The 16,686-nt window shown below is 39.7% G+C and overlaps 1 protein-coding gene across 1 annotated transcript; it reads right to left on the reverse strand.

The window, feature by feature from the left end:
• Window positions 1-1,302: 1,302 nt before the first annotated feature.
• Window positions 1,303-15,329, reverse strand: TMEM237 (transmembrane protein 237). The gene is made up of 13 exons (XM_066323287.1): window positions 15,315-15,329; window positions 14,014-14,045; window positions 13,076-13,086; window positions 12,492-12,548; window positions 11,067-11,180; window positions 10,566-10,680; window positions 9,851-10,008; window positions 9,115-9,238; window positions 7,956-8,147; window positions 6,984-7,057; window positions 6,417-6,510; window positions 5,500-5,621; window positions 1,303-4,009 (listed from the first exon to the last, which is right to left on the reverse strand). The coding sequence occupies exons 1-13, from the start codon at window positions 15,327-15,329 to the stop codon at window positions 3,942-3,944; spliced, it is 1,176 nt and encodes a 391-aa protein (XP_066179384.1). The 3' UTR covers window positions 1,303-3,941.
• Between the last annotated feature and the right edge of the window lie 1,357 nt (window positions 15,330-16,686).

Consider the following 16,686-nt stretch of genomic DNA (forward strand, 5'->3'; position numbering starts at 1 on the left):
CTTCCCTCAGGCCGAGTCCGATATGGCGGCGCCGCCACCGCCCCCTGGCGGCGTTACTGCTGCCCGCGAGGGCAGGGCGGGAAAACGGCTGAGGGGAGCGGGGTGTGCGGGGCTGAGGGGAGCGGGGTGTGCGGCGCTGACAGGGCTGAGGGGAGCGGGGTGTGCGGGGCTGACAGGGCTGAGGTTGAGCGGGGTGTGCGGGGTTGACAGGGCTGACAGGGCTGAGGGGAGCGGGGTGTGCGGGGCTGACAGGGCTGAGGGGAGCGGGGTGTGCGGGGCTGAAAGGGCTGAGGGGAGCGGGGTGTGCGGGGCTGACAGGGCTGAGGGGAGCGGGGTGTGCGGGGCTGAAAGGGCTGAGGGGAGCGGGGTGTGCGGGAATGACAGGGCTGAGGGGAGCGGGGTGTGCGGGAATGGCAGGGCTGAGGGGAGCGGAGTGACCGGGACGGGCAGGGCTGAGGGGAGCGGGGTGTGTGGGGCTGACAGGGCTGACAGGGCTGAGGGGAGCGGGGCTGACAGGGCTGAGGGGAGCGGGGCGACCGCGGCGGACAAGCTGCTCGGCAAATGAACTCACGGGGACGGGAGGGCGACACACGGCAGGAAAAAACATCTAAAGCACCTGTCCCCAGACGCAGCAACCGGCTGGCAGTCCTTCCTGCCCTCCGTGAAGGGAGCGAGCAGCCCCGGGGGCACAGCACAGCACTAACACCCAGGGAAAACACTTCCTCTAAGTGTCTGTGGACTTACACAGTAGTTTCAAGCACAGCCACCCTGAGGAATGCAATAGCACCTTCCACACCGTTATGAGGAAAAAGGAAGAGTAAGGTAGGAAAAAGGAAGGTAAGGCTTAGGCTTAGCTGTCGGTATTTACCTGATGGTTTTCTCTGATCTCCCAAAGTCTTCAGTCATTTAAATTAATTCTGCTGGAAACATGGACGCGAGTAATTGTCACATAATCATAACCCTCCTAAAGTTTACCTCAGCAATACCAAAACTACTTTAAAAAGACGCTCTGCAAGTCAATGTCCCCTGGCTTCATGTTGAGAAAACTGCCTTGAGAGAGTAACGTTTAAACCAAGTCGAAATTAACCAAATATTAAATTACTAGAACAATTTAAGTAATTAAAACAGTTTAGCCTTGGAGCCCAGCCTCTGATCAGGCTATGTGAGCCTTTTTCCACTCAATGCTCTGGAGCAGCCCCAGACAGCCCCTCAGCCTCCCATCCCAAATCCTCAGACAGACTGATTTATTTTAAACAGACTGAACAACGGGAAACAAGACAAAGTAGTACCATCATTTCTAGCTAGTTTACAGCAATTGTTTAATTGTTTCATATATGTAAAAACAAGAACTTGGCACCAACATATTTGAAAACTTTTTTCATTACCACAAATGCATTAAAAACGATATAGAAATGCACAAAGACATCTCAGTTAAGGCTTCTACAAATATTGCATGTTCTAGAATGAAACATCTATTTTGTAAACTTATTCTAAGAAGTTCCAAGAAACTAAAAAAAAAAAAAGCTCATATTCCACTGTGAGGCTTAATGGAATGAAAAGTATTTTGTAAAATAGACAATTACCCATCAAACTGTTTATTGTGCTTTTTATATGGCAACCTCAAAACTCATTAATTTAAATATGGCTATACTCAGACCCTCCTACAAATACACACTGGAAAGGCAAGCTTGGCTTGAAGTACTTATCATGTTAAGTTCACTAATTGAATCCCTGCTCAACCATATAAAAACTACCCTATTTCACATTAAGAATGAATCTGGCCCTTGGCTGGCATCACTTTGTCTAAGGGATAGTTGGCCAGTTCCTAGTGTTAATAGCAGAAATCAAGCAGTGATGTTATCCAAGTTTTTCCTGTACTGATGTGATGCCTTAGCAAACTTCTGCTGAGCTCCATATTTTAAGGGCAAAATTATACTTCTGACCATACCAAGATGAAAGAAATGTCATGCAGCCATGCCATTAATAATCTCATCTTCAGGAGGTCAGTGACTCTGCAAGCGAACACTTTAACATCAGGAGAAAATGTGTGGTGGCAAACTGTATGGGAACACTTCCTGTCTCATCCCTCATCTCCTACAGCCAAATCATGTCAAGAACATCCAGTGCACAACTGAAGGAGACCAGCACCCTGCATCTCTCCATTTTAATGTACAATGCAGTGCCAGCTGTAATTCAGCTCTAGTTTTACAAAAATATAGACACAAGAGCCACTACAATTTACAAAAAAGGCTAAGGGCTCCTTCCCACAGCAAACTGAATGCCTCAAAATGCAGCCAACAGCTGTAGAACATCCTTTAATTCTTGTAGATGTCTTTTTCCTTTCTGACAAGATCACCACGAAATTTTAAAGCTGTGATGAACACTGAATTTCTGAATAACTAAAGTTTGCTGAATGGACACAGGAGAACACTGTGCCTCAACAGGGCAGCAACAAGCCCTAGTTATTCACGTTCCCATGTTTGTTTTGAAGCAACTCAGGTAACAGCACAAAGTTAGCACAGAAAGCTCTTTGACATTTCCTTTCAAGTCTTATCTGGCTACTCTCAACTTCACTACTAAAAAAGATCAGTAATTCTTTAGTGAACTTTGACAAGTGCACCCATTTTACAGCCACCCATAGACACCCTTATTAAATCAAACAAGGCAAAATCATTATATGCTAAGTAGCACATACAAACATGTTTTGGGCTTTAGGTGATATTTTCTTGATGAATGGTTTTCAAACTAGACCTTGTCTGTGTCTTCTAAAGAGATTGTTTCATTCTCCAATACATCTGTATTTATTCACATCTGCAATGCTTTTATTTTGCCACTTTAATGTAAATGAAAAAGAATGTTGCTTCTCATCAGCAAAACCCATTACCTGCCACAATTACTATGTCACTGCATGGAAGGTGGGTTGCTGCAGACCTTTTGGGTTGATTTAATAAGCATTTTCTTGTAATTTTAGGAAGAAGTTTCCCATTCTATCCCAACACAAAACAACAATTTGGCAGAAAACAATCTCCATCAAAATAGGTGGGAGTAGGAACATTTTTAACATCTATGAAATCCAAGTTTGTTTAGAAAGAGCAATGAAAAAAAAAAGATTGCTCTTGCCGTACCAGCTAAGGAGAAATCAGAACACTGTTCTTGTGAGTGGCCTTTGAATAGTTACACTTCCTGACTGTTGAGAAATTACAGGACACGGGTACATCCTGGTGGCAGCACAAAAGCACCCTGGTTTGATGAGAAGATGTACTTAACTGACAGAATGTTCCAACATTAAAACTTCTTTGTCTTGTATCTATATCAGCCTGTAAGAACTTGTTATTATCAAGATTTTTGTCAAGAGAACTAAATGAAGATAAAAAAGTGGCCTCTTTTATGGATTATTATACAAAATCCCTGTCAATTTAATCTTTTATTCTAGAAAAATATCTTATGACAAATTAGATTATTTTAAGATTACTAACTTGGTGGGGCTTATGTTTCCTAACTCTGTTCTAAATTTTCCTTAGACTACTTTTGTTGAAAGATTTTTCTTTTTAATCTCTAGAAAATGTTTAACCAAATCAGATAAGCTAACTGCTGTTTGCATTAATAACAAAAGCAGGTTGTTGAAGACTGTACAGCAGTCAAAAAAAGCAATGAACACCTGATCTACATCCCTCTAGTGTCTTTGGCTATGTAGATAGCAGTATTTACAAAATCACCTTGACTTCATGAACTAGGGATCATCTACTTTGTAAAATAAAAAGCAAAAGTATAAAAGTTTTCAATCACATTTGGAAACTGTAACATACATAAAAAGATCAACATAAAATATATACAATATAAAAATACTTTTTTTCTTTATGAAAATTGTAATACAAAGCTATAATACACAACATGTTGAGCCATCAGTCACAGCTACGATATATGCAGATTCTTGTTCCACATTATGGCTGGACTCTGGGTATGATATCTCGGTGAGGAAATTCCTCAATTTCAGAATGAAACATCCATTCTAAAAGAGAAAGGAAAGAACTATGGTTTCTTTGAAAACGTTCACCTGAATACAATTCCATTATTCCTGAAAAGTACCCTGGCATTCCCCCAAGCCTCCTGCTTTTCATCCCAATCATAGCATCAACAACTCAGCGATGGCAAGGGCCACCAATGGTTTTAGAAAACTATTGCTGCTCCCCAAAATTGACAGAATTGGTGACAATGTTAGCAGTTGATCATGTGCAGTGCCATCGTGCATTCAACATGGACACTGAAACACAACTTGGAATTAGATTAAGAGATTGTTAAAATTTTGAGTGTCAGACTCAGCAAGGAAGACATGTTTAGAGACTTGTTAATTTTTAGAAGTCTTTGCTCTGTGTCTCACAGTGTTAAGTTAGCATATCCCACCCTTAGCAGACTAAATTTTCTCTGCTATTTGGAATAAGTACTAATGAATTTCTCTATAGAAATTTCCAAGGTGGTTTTCCAATCTTAGTGGGCACATGTAAGTATCAAAAAATTTAATCAAAACCTGAGTAAAATTCTGCCACTGGATTCCTTGAGTAAGTCTTTATTATTTATGGGTTTTAAATATGATTTGAGCATCTATTATAAATTTTACCATTGAGGCCTGTAAAGGCTGCCATTTAGTTGTTTGGGGTTTTTAAACTCATTATTTATTAGAAATAAACATGTTAATTGGAGCCAGCTGAAATACCGACACCCATACATTAAAAGTAATTTGAAGAGGCATGTTGAATCCTCAGCCTCCCAAACACTAATCTGTGCTTCAATTCATGGTGTTCTTAGGATACCTGTTGACTTTTAAGTTGCAACTTAGGATTTTTGTGTACAGCACACCTCCAAGTGACAGGCTGCACACACTTGACAGGAATGCTGAGTTAGGACACACCTTTTGGATCCCAGGCAGAACAAAAAAAGAAGGCCCAGTTTCTAGCCAAGTTTCTTCCATGAGAAGAACTTGCTTCCCTCTCCTCCAGCCTGGACCAGCACAAGCAGTCCTCATTTGAAGTCCTGTTCTGCAAGCACAAACTCCCTTTTCAAAGCTAGGAAGTTCCCAAAACTACTGCAATGACACACTGGAAATACTACTGAACTTGTAACTCATTTAGCACTTGCAGAAGGAACATTATTAACATTAGGGAATTTTCTAAGACACAAGTAGAATAAACACATTTAAAATACTGTTAAAGTATTTTAAATTATTTTTTTCCTCATTGGAAAGAGACATTCTGTAATGTTTCAAAATTCATGTTGCTTCAGACAGAACAAATAAAACTTTTCTTTTTAAATTAATGTTTATAATACCAAACACAGACACCAGCATCCTAAGAACCATCTGCTGTGAAAGGTTGCTAGGAGATACTTGTTTATCCTCAGTCACAAAATTCTCAGGACTGCTCTTGAACACCAAATGCAGAGCACAGCAGATAAAAACAACCAACAACTTGAATAAACAACATTTTACCTATTAATGTTTCCTACCTTCACTGTGGTCTAGCTCTGGTCGGGAACTTAAGAAGATCCAACTTGTGCCAACTAGAACAGACACTATGAGATTCACCACAACCCATGAATGAACAATTTCTGCCTCTGTACCTGCAGTCCTGGGAAAGACACATCAAACCATCAGTCATCACTGGTGCACAGATATTACAATAATAATTGCAGCAGAGTAACATCAAACCAAGTTTGCTAAGCCAGACATGAAAAGAGAGCTACTTGTACCATCATGATGGTCTTGTACTGCAAAGGCCTGGTAAAGAGAACAATTACCAAAGACCACAGAAACCCTAAACCTCCACCCCCTGCAAAAACTAACTGCCCAAACCAGAAAATTTTCACATAAATGCTTTTGTTCTGCTTCTCCTTGGTTTACTTTAAAAATCTGTGCTACCAGAATTTGAGTCCATTAATAGGTACTTCAGAAAGTAACAGTTTTGGATGGGATCACCTAACATGGATTGATGGTTTATATTTAAATGCCAGCTGTGTCTGCTAAGCCCATGCATCCTGTGGCAGACTCCTTTAAAAACAGTGTTGAGTGTCTACAGAACGCCCTGCCCTTGAACCCAAAATGGTCAACTCAGTAGAGTTCTACTCTCAAGCAAAAGAGATTCTTAAGGTTCCTGTCAGATGACATTTCCAGCATCATTACAACTCATTGGAGGTATAATGGATTTGCAAACAACATGACTAAACTCATCCTTAAGTTTTTATTTTTCAGTGAAAATACGAAATATTCAGGACAAGCTCAAAGGCAGGTTCAGAAATAAAATGCTTCATCAATACTTTCTTACAGATCTTGTACAACCTCTTCAATCTGCAACTTTGACAAGGCTCCCTAAGTGAGCTGTGTTATAATTGACAGAATGAAACAGAGGTGGTTCCTTGTTTCCTACCAGATACTGCCATTTTCCGAAGGTGGCGTGTAGAGGTTGATTCTGTCACACGTCATCTGCTGGCTTAAGGATAAGATAAGAGCAGCAAAGTACACTGGAAGAAATGGAATTACTAGTGTCAGATATAAACTCCCAAAATGCTGTCTCATTGTGACACGGTATTAATCACTACATTTTCTTTCACTCTACTGCCTCCAATCATAGTCTGCTCTAATTCATTCTCTTTTCTATAACGTTCCCCTGACCTATCAAAATCTGGTTTCTGCACTTTTGCAATCCATGAGCTACATCAAAGCTTGCATCTTGTTTTTTTGTTAGGTTTCTGTTCCATATTCAGAAATGGAAAAGAACTATCTCACTAACAGCCCCATTAATGCTACAATTGCAAATGCTTTTAAAAATACGGAACAAAGTGTTTATGGCCTTTGCTGTTATCAACTACTGAGAAAGTAATTTATTCTAAAGCAGAAAATAACCTGGGAGGAAGATTTCAATAAAAAGAGTACAGAGGAGTTTTCCATTTACCATATTTTCTGGACAGCTTCCTATCCACTTCAAAATACTTACAGAAAGAAGCTAGTGCTGCTGGGTCTAGGGTAAGAAAGCCCCTCAGTGCAACTGATGCTTTTGCCAGATCAATCCTGTAACAAAATCAAGAGTCATTAACCCAGCCCAGCAGGACAATGATGTTGTTCCTCTAATAGTATTCTACTGTTCTTTTACTTTTTGCTAGGCTTTTTTTCTGCCACTCTAACAGTGCCTTAATATACAGCTATATTGCACACACGTGGCAATGGTCCCCATTATGCCAATTCCAAAATAAAGGAGGATGTTCCACGAGGTTTCACACTTCAGACCTTTCTGAAACAGGGAGAACCTGGGGACATCTGTCCCCTCTAATCCTTGCCATTCAGTTCAGTGTCCTGGCCAATGTAACTGCTTACAGGAGCAAATGAGAGTAACTTGGGACTCCTCCCTGCCATCCTTGCAGGGAAAAAAGTAACTTTTTTTCAGAGCACCAACCCCTCCCCTGCCTTATCCTACCTGTAACTAAAAGAAACATTTGTAACATCCATGAATCTAGTCAATTATTTTTTTTGAGCTTCTGTCTTTTCTTTCCTAGTCTTAATCTGTAATACAGAAACTCCAGATAAGCCAGGTCAATTCAGCTATATTTCAAACCTGACTGGGCAATGGATTCATATGAAAAGTGAACCTGATAGAAACATTTGTTGTTCTCCACCCCTCTTCACAGTCCCACCTCAAAAAACAGGTCAGCTCATGCATTTGTGTCACCTCCTGATCCCACAAGCAGTAGCAGTACATTGAAGCAGAGTGCAAACACTGGACAGAAATGAGTACCAAAGGTCTGGATGCACAAGTACACCCCTTCTGTGCTTAGTAAGCCATATGAAAAATCATTCTTTGAGTGTATCAATTAAATCATCAACAGCAAATCAAAATGTGCCATAGAAAGAGGAAAGAACATCATATACACAAATTACATATATACACCTTTCACTTAAAAATATGTCTTACCTGTCAAAGGCTGAGACTGTACTGATAGATAGCAAAAAATAGAACAAACTTTGAGCTGGGTATGCTATTGTCTTATACTGCTCAAGCAGGTTAGAAACCATGGAAAGCTCATTTCCTGCCAAAATGTAGATGACCACGATGTTCCATACAGCATAACCAGCAAGGAAACCATGGGTGAAGAGGCCAAACACCCTGAACGGAGGAAAGAACATTAGACCAGTTTTAGCATCTTGAATTGGCTATAGATAGAAAAGGCCTATGAATCCATCTGTTCAACCCTGCTTTTCAAGGTCCTGCAGGGATTGTTTCTGAGTGCTTTTTCATCTAGTTTAAAAATTTCTGAGCAAGAGCTGTTTCCTCCCATCACACCAGACTTCACCAGAACCTAAGCACTTAAAGAAAACTAAGATGTTTTGCCTTCCCTTCACTACAGCCACAGGTATCAAATACTTTCACTTGTGGCTGCCTGTAGTTTCCCAAGACCACTGCCCCTTACACTTACACCATGTTCTAACTTGTCCCCAAGGTAATCTTTTCAGTGTCTTCATTGCTAAGGAAGAGCTTGAGCAGGAAGCCCAGGCTTCCAGCTAACATACACCACAGAAGAAAATGGCTGTTATCTTCCCATTCTCTATCACAACACAACCACATATTAAAAAAAAAAATGTTTTTGCTATTATGTGCAAGCTTATTCCCCCAGTGCAATTTCACTCCTCCCTCTTTCCCACCAATCAAGAGTTTTCTTTGAGAACTTTCTGAATTCATGTATTTTTATTCAGGTGATGCACATGGTGAGTTAGTGTTATTTTCTAACACATATCTGTAGGTGACTGATGTTTTGGTTATCAGCTCAACCTCTTGCTATTGAGATTTTGTCTGAATCTTTGCAATATGTTTCTTGGTTATTTTTTATAAGCTGTTTTTCCCATGTGATGTCTAAACTAGAAATACATAATCTTGACAACTAGTATTGAAAGCTAAAGGTCTGAATAACTTTATACCTGTTGAATCCTGAACCACCATTTTTAGGTATATCCAAAAGAAATAAAAATACATCACAACTATAGAGGAAAGACACTAATTTTCAGGGAGGAAAAAAAAATAACCCAAAACAACCCCCTGATTTATGTTTATTTACATCAGAACATTTATTTTTCACCTGAAACTTCGGTGCACTGAGAGGGCAACATCTCTAGTAGTCCACGAAGCCTTCACATCCAGAAGTACATTGATATTTTCAGTGGTTTTAATCAATTCTGCACGGTCAGCTGCCTGAAAACGCCCTGAAAGGATAAGGAAATCCATTTCAGAGAGCTCTGTTTCCTTTCACCATCATTTCTACATTACTGATTATTAGTGTTAAAAAGCTGTAAGCATCAGAATTTCAATTAGAAAATTTCTTTTCCCCATTTCCTGCCCTTTGTCAGCTTACACTGTTACAGGATGCCTCTGAGTGGTCCATCCTGGTGGATCAGGCTATGGAGTTAACAATATGCAAAGCACTTTGGGAAATTACTCAGTGTTCCTGAGACAAAAAAACCCAAACAAAACCTCGAACACCCTGCAAAAAACTTCCACCTTAAAGACTTTTTAAAAGTAATAGTTTCTTCTCAAGGTACTGTGACAATATTAAGTCAAAAAAGCTCAGCTGGGTACTTTGAAACCTTTTTCACTCCCACCATGGAATTAAAAAACTGAACCAAATATAGCAGCACAGCAACACCAGCATTCACTGCTGAAAAATTATTAAGTGTATTTATATCCAATATATTTTGTTTCAGGAAACTTTAAAAAAAATTCTTCCCAATACTACAGTATTTGGATTTTAGACACAATCATGCTGCTTCTAATTGCAAGAATGTTCTTAAGTTACTTAAATCAAAATATGAACTCACGATTTTTTTCAACAAACACTTTGCTAACAGGCTGACTAATTCCAGTGGGAGCAGCAAACACAGGCTGCTGATCTGGGCTCTTTCTGTGCTCGTCTTCAATGATGTCTTCCTCCTCCACTTCCAGCTCATTGGAGCTCACTTCGGCTGGCCGAGGTTTCCTGTTGGCACAGAACACACAGTGGGACGGAGAAGGAACAGGAGGTCATGTGTAAAATCCAAAGACTCCTATGGACAATTAACATGTTTAACCTGACTGATGAGAACCCATCAGGCTGTGACCTCTATACTATTACCCTGTTTATAATTTTAAGGGCTAAAGTTCCCATGGAGTTAGTTGACTAAAACCATAAGACTAATTCCATACCAAGAGATTAACTATTAGAACATATTTGAACAATAGGGAAGAAATGCTAACTTTCATAAAATTAAGATAGTAAAATGATAGAAAGCAGTTCCAAATTCTAATTTTTTCATGTCTGTGACTGAACTATTAGGCTCATGAAAATGTATTTAGATATGTGATGCATCCAGGTATACATAGAACAAAGAAGCAAAAAAAGTTAGATCTTAACCCTGGAAAGAACTGTACACCAGCTGAATGCTATTGTGGGCTTCAAGATGTTACATTTTTGTCAAAGGATAATGTAAAATACTCCTCAGCCACATTCACTGTCACAGTTACTCCAGATTATGAGCTATACTAATTTTGTCTCACTTTGTTCTTTTTCTCTGTTTGCGGATCACCGTTCCTTCAGCTTCAGGGACATCCATGCCATTTCCATTCTGAAATAGGGATGCCACATTTTGCTGGGTAAAAGAGGTCTCAGAATCTGAAGATGAAAAAAAAACCCAACTCAACATAAAAGTTTCAGAGCTTTCATAAAAATGGAAATACATTTACCTAAATATCTAAATAGTTATTATATAAAAAGAGTGGCCAAAAAAACTTTGATCTGAGCTTAGAATGATATAAAGTATAATATAATTTTCAAAACTGTATATCCATTATTTTCATGGAGGTTTGTACCCTATGAAATCTGAAACCAGAAAGTGAAACTCTAAGATACCACTCACCCAGAGATTACTTTCAGCTGTTTGAGGTAAAAAAGCACATGAAATGTTTTAAACCTAAATCATATTTCTGTGTCTCCAATAATATTTCTGTGTTCCCAAGTTTTATTTACTGCTCTTTCCCATCTACAACTATCTCACATACCTGTAGGTACTTTCTTCTTCTTGCGTTTCCTCTGAGGTGGGGCATCGGGCGGTTCAGGAGTCAGGGGCTCGCTGCTCTCAGACTGCCGACGAACCGCTGCTGGCACAATGCCATCTAAAAACCACAGCAAAAGACCCAGCCTGAACTCAGAGCCACTGGGAAACAGGCAAGAGAAAAGTGCCAGCTGAGCAACAACTGAGATGAAAATGCATTGGCTATAGGAATATATAAGAGTTGGGTATCAATGATGAGAAGTAGAAATATACAAAGGTATTTTTTCACTCTAACAGTTTCATGCTCAGGAGGGAACTGAAGTATCCAAGAAGTAGCACAATTCCCATTTGGGCATACAGAAGAGGTCTGCCTGAAAAGAATCCATCACTGCAAAGAACTACACTTCTATATTTCTCTTTTCTATGTGCAAAGATTATAATGCAAGAGCCAAGAAAAAAATTAAGTTTATTACAAGGTGATCCACACAGATATGGGCTAAGGCAAAATGGCATCGCATCAATGGAAAATTTAAATGCTAAACATAGAGCACAAGAATAAAGAAGGAGCAGAAAAACATCCACTGAAAGATATTTACTCCAGTCTGAGATATGAACTATAATCCTTTGGAGGAATTATATTTCCATGAGGGGTTAATATTAATTCATATTATGCTGCAGTAGCATCAACTTGCATGATCAGATGTAGAAAGAAAAAAATATTTCTCCATTTTATATCACACCTGTTTTTTAATAGCACCTTCAAGGACTGCAATTTTTATGGTAACAACTTTGTTTCTACTTCAAACTCAGGTTTACCCACCTTTTATAAACCTTTATTGTGCAAAAATGCAAAATTAACCAGCAAAGTAATGGCAAAAGGTGTACTTGGCACTAGTTCACTGGAAACAACAGTAAACAAAACTTAATCCTTAGGATATCCTGCTGGCAACAACTCTACTTGTTGCTTTTAAAGGTCTGTTATGAGGCCTAACTTTTAAGCAAATAAAGGAAGTTTACTCATCAATCTTTTACATGGATGCAGGTCAACTGGTTACAGAAATCCTCTAGATTCTATTAACATGTTCTGCTTTATCAAAATAGATCAGACTTACAATCTTGCTTAAAACAATATATTTGTTCTGCAGATCTGCTCCCTGTAAAAACACAAAGCTCTCATACTAATAATCTTTTACAGTCAATCCTTCAGTGATAATGGAATGATTAACTTGTGATTTTATTTGGCCAAAGACTGAAATTGAACCAGACTGCTAAATGAGTTTTATCTTAGTTCATTCAAAAATTCAAGTGCTTAACACATTACATGTAAGCAGCTTACAGCTGGAAATGTCTGTTTAATGAATTATGCAAAGAAGTTAGAAAGGAAAAAATTGCAGGAATAAAAGAACAGTTTTCAGTCTAGGCAGGACCTTACCTAATGGAGTCTTTCCTTTGGGTTTCCTTTTTTTGGGACGACTGAGTGGAATTTCATCTACATAACATAAAACAGAAATATAGGTGCACAGCAAGGAGAAAACTCCATTTTCTTTTTTTAACAGCCATCCTATTGCAAGTTAAGAAATAGATTCCTTTTTACAAATGATGACATCCTTTGTTTTTACATGTAAGATGGCAATTCACCAGTTCACACAAGGAGGAGGAATACAGAAGATGGTAGGAAAACAGGGTAAGAAATCAAGGTAAGAAGTCTTGTGCAGTTATGTGCAGCAAAGGCTCAATACACACATGCATGTGTATTAGGTGATGAACTGAAATACTCTGAATAATGCTCTGAAAAATAAACTTATTGTTTAAGCACATTTCAGTTACCTTGATGAAAATAGCAAACAGTAAAGAGAGCGAAGAAAAAGAACAGTTCTAACAATGCACAAGTGTCCAGTTTAAACAATCAGCCTGCATTTAGGGAAAGTACAAGGCTCAGAAAGTCCTGTCTTTAAAGAGAGAATGAGTGGCACCAAAAGATTCTACCAATGTTTACAGTTCTCTTTAACAACTCACCTTGGCTTCCACTTCATATTGAAGAAGAAAAGTTGTTGACAAGCAGTGTAAAAAGATGGAAAGAAAGTTAATGTTGAATCAATTACAATTCACAACTGTGAAATTCACACTGCTGCTTTTATGGTTAATTTCCTTATCCCCCCTCCTCTTTATGAGCAGTTGTGTATAACAGAGTTAAGGGTATGAAGCAATCAGCAAGATTCAACACTTTGTTGGTGACTGTGCACAAGTTCTTGATTGGCTAGCTGTGGATCAGATTAAAAGCTTTAATCACCTGGCTAATTAAAACTTGTCTTACTGCCTGGTATATAACAAACCAACAAAAGTTATGAAACATTTGAGCCCATACATCAGTAAAAAGAGACTAGCATGACACTTATGTCAACAATCATAAGCATCACATTTACTTGCAGGTACTTTGAAGGAATTCTGAAGTACCATCTCATAAAAATTATACAATTGCTTTTCCTCTGACACTGAAAAAAAGCCCAATTTTTTTCCCTATACTACATCAAACTAATAGATACCTAAATCCCTATGAAAAAATATCTAGCCTAATTCGAGAAAATCCTGGTGTAAAGGATTTATGATTCAAATAAACTAAAGAAGACAAAATAAAAGAAAGACAGAGGAAGAAGAGATTAAAACAGACAACAATTAAACTATACTAGACATTAAAACTGGAATATTTGTCTACAAGTTTTTAGAGAGTTTATCTCTCATGAGTATTAAAACTGAGGCAATATGGTAAAATTTCTTGGCTTCTATAAAACTTTAAAATGCTTTGCATTCCTTGTAAAGCATTTTGGGACAATAAATTAGCAAGATAAGCAATTTTACTACTGAGATATTTATCAGACTTATTTCTCCTGATGTTGTTACTTTCAAAATCTGCAGCACAGCATCATGACCAGTTCCACAGAATGCAAAGATTTTACCTTGGCACTGGAGGAAGGGCACGAGGCGGACACTGAAAGGCAAGAGAGAGAAAAAGTCAACTTCTGCCAGTATGAAATGACCTCTCAGAAAACACCTTCAGATCAGGACATCTAAGGTAAGTTTTGCTTTGTATACCTCCTAAATGGCCAAACATCCCTAATGGAGATACTACATAAAAGCATGAGGTAAAAGATGCTGGAATAATATGCCTTTACCAGAGTTCCGATGGGCACTGCAGTAGGAACATACAACTAACCTCTGTGTGAGGCACAGCTTGCATTTCAGCTTCAATAATTTTCACCTTTTTATGTAAGGTACCACTTTCATTAGAAAGCTTATTAGTAATAATTCTATTTAAATATATAATAATAATGATATATACATATATAATAAATAATAATAAAATAAAAATAAATATAATAAATAAACAAATATTATAAAATAATTATAAAAAGTAAATATAATAAATAAAACAAATAAAAATATAATAAAAGTAAGTATATAAATATATAAAAATAATAATTCTATTTAAATATAAAATACTGCAATAATTTATACATTCAATATAATAGTACAGCATACAACATGAGCTATTTTCTGTTAATGAAGATGCAAATTCTGAACAATAATAAAAACAACAATAGGAAATAAGCTCGCTTACAAAAATACTTATAGATATTATAAAATGTTATTTTTCCATATAATTTTGAACATATTTACCTGCAGGTCAAACACCTAAAATCTAGAAGTATCTCCTGATAATCTGAAACTGAACTTGTACCTTTCTCTCCTCTAGAAAAAGGAGTTAACTTTCAGATTTTGTACTACACAATTATACTGAAAGAATACACACAAATAAGTATTTCCTCAGGAAATTCAGATACCAGAAATAAAAAGGTCAGTAAAACTGTTAAGACTTGAGGATCCACAAACTTACCACTTGTTTCTTTCCCATATCATTTGAAGTCCTTCCCTGAAAGAGGCACTGTGAACTGGTCTATGCTCCCTCACACTGCTCACATTGAACCTCAGCTAATTCTGAACTAAAAATAAACTTCAGGCAGCCAGGATTAGCTGGATGTGAACCCTCCTGCCCCTGGGTCAGGACCCAGTACTACTCCCTTCTGAAACAAGGGCAGGTTGTTCAATGGCAGCAAATATTACTTGCACTAAAACAACCTTGACTCTGCATGCTGGTACAGGTTCCTATAAGCAAATTTTACACTGGTTTGTTTACCCAAAGCAAGTGAAATGCCTCATGCAAGGAAGGGTTTGTGGGATTAGACCTCAAATCTCTCACTTGGATTTTGGCCATGCTGAAGACTAACAGCAAGTGCCATTTACACAGGTAGAGAACTGCACACCCCAAGTGGCACCCAGCAAACCGGTGGGGACTGGTCACACTATACTGGTACACCATAAGAAAAAGAAATATTGGTAAAGGTCAGATCTCATTGCTTTATTGTTTCCAACATTCTAGTGGCAATAAATATTAAATGTTTAAGATACTTGGTATTTAAAAAACCTAAAAGCTAAAAATCCCATAAACAAAAGCCACAAACCTTTTACACAGCATTCACTGCCTATGCAGTAGTAATTCTGTACTCTGTAGTACCTTTGTTTTATTACCTTCTACAAAACAACTGGCACAAGTGCATTGATTTCTGTATCGCTTGTTCCTTGCAACACATGAAACCACATGCAAGCAGCCAGTCGTGAATACTCATCTGTCCATCTGTGGGACAGTCCCCAGCTCTGCCATAGAGGTATCAGCTTTGGTCTATTTGCAGTTTCACAGAGTCTGAAGTAACTCGCGCCAAATTTCACAGATGGGTGAGTTTGGGGACAGGTCCCCAGTGGACATTTTGTTATGAACAGAAGAGCCGCTGAGTGCTGCAACGCGCCCCCGAGAGACTCGCACAAACCAGGCAGCCGCTGCCTCGGTCAAATCCCGTGTTTGCACACCTGAGCCACAAGACAGCGGGACACACCAGGAAACTCAGGGGAAAAACGAACTACCCAACTTCCCGGGTGTCCACTCCAGGATGCTGAGAAGGACAGGTTTAAACGTCCAAAATGTTTAAAAACACTGAAGCAGCCTTTACAGATTTGTTAAAGCCTGCAGCTTTTGAGAGATTTATATGGAAAAACACAACGAGGAAACGCTTGCTTGCTTCCGCAGCAAAGGTGGGCAGACACGTGCCAGCCCGCGGCCGGTTACATTCCGCCTTCCCGCGGCATGCAGCAGGGCGGGCACGGCAGCGGAGCGGGGATGTAGGAGCCGCGCTACCAAGGCGCTGCGCTACCAGGGTGCTCCGCTCCCGCGCCTCAGCTCCGCCTCCCTGGAGCAGCTGCTGCCGCGGAGCGCCCCGCCGCATCCCTTCAGCAACAGCGCTCAGGCGGGCCAAGCGCCCACCGCGCTCCGAGCCCGCAGCCGGGCCCCCGCGCTGCAGCCCCACGGAGCCCTTCGCGCCCCCCGCCCGCTGCGGTCCCACCGGCCCCTCACCGCGCCGGGGCCCGCCCGCCGCGCCGCCATGGGCCGCGCCCGCCCAGCTCCGGCTCTGCGGGGAGGAGCCGCTGCTCCTTCCGCCCCGCGCCGCGGCTGCGCCCCCTCAGCGCCGGGAGGTCTCAGCCGCCCCGGGCACTGCTGCCTGCGCATTCTCCATGGAGGC

Source organism: Sylvia atricapilla, chromosome 7 (genome assembly GCF_009819655.1).
Source record: "Sylvia atricapilla isolate bSylAtr1 chromosome 7, bSylAtr1.pri, whole genome shotgun sequence".
NCBI classification, from domain to species: domain Eukaryota; kingdom Metazoa; phylum Chordata; class Aves; order Passeriformes; family Sylviidae; genus Sylvia; species Sylvia atricapilla.

What these genes read in the sequence shown, in the direction of transcription:
- TMEM237 (XM_066323287.1), bottom strand. An exon ending in TCAGTGCACCGAAGTTTCAG is followed by an intron (nt 8,148 to 9,114) that starts GTGAAAAATAAA and finishes TCCTCCGTTCAG; the next exon opens with GGTGTTTGGCCTCTTCACCC. An exon ending in AGAGCTAGACCACAGTGAAG is followed by an intron (nt 4,010 to 5,499) that starts GTAGGAAACATT and finishes TTTCTCTTTTAG; the next exon opens with AATGGATGTTTCATTCTGAA.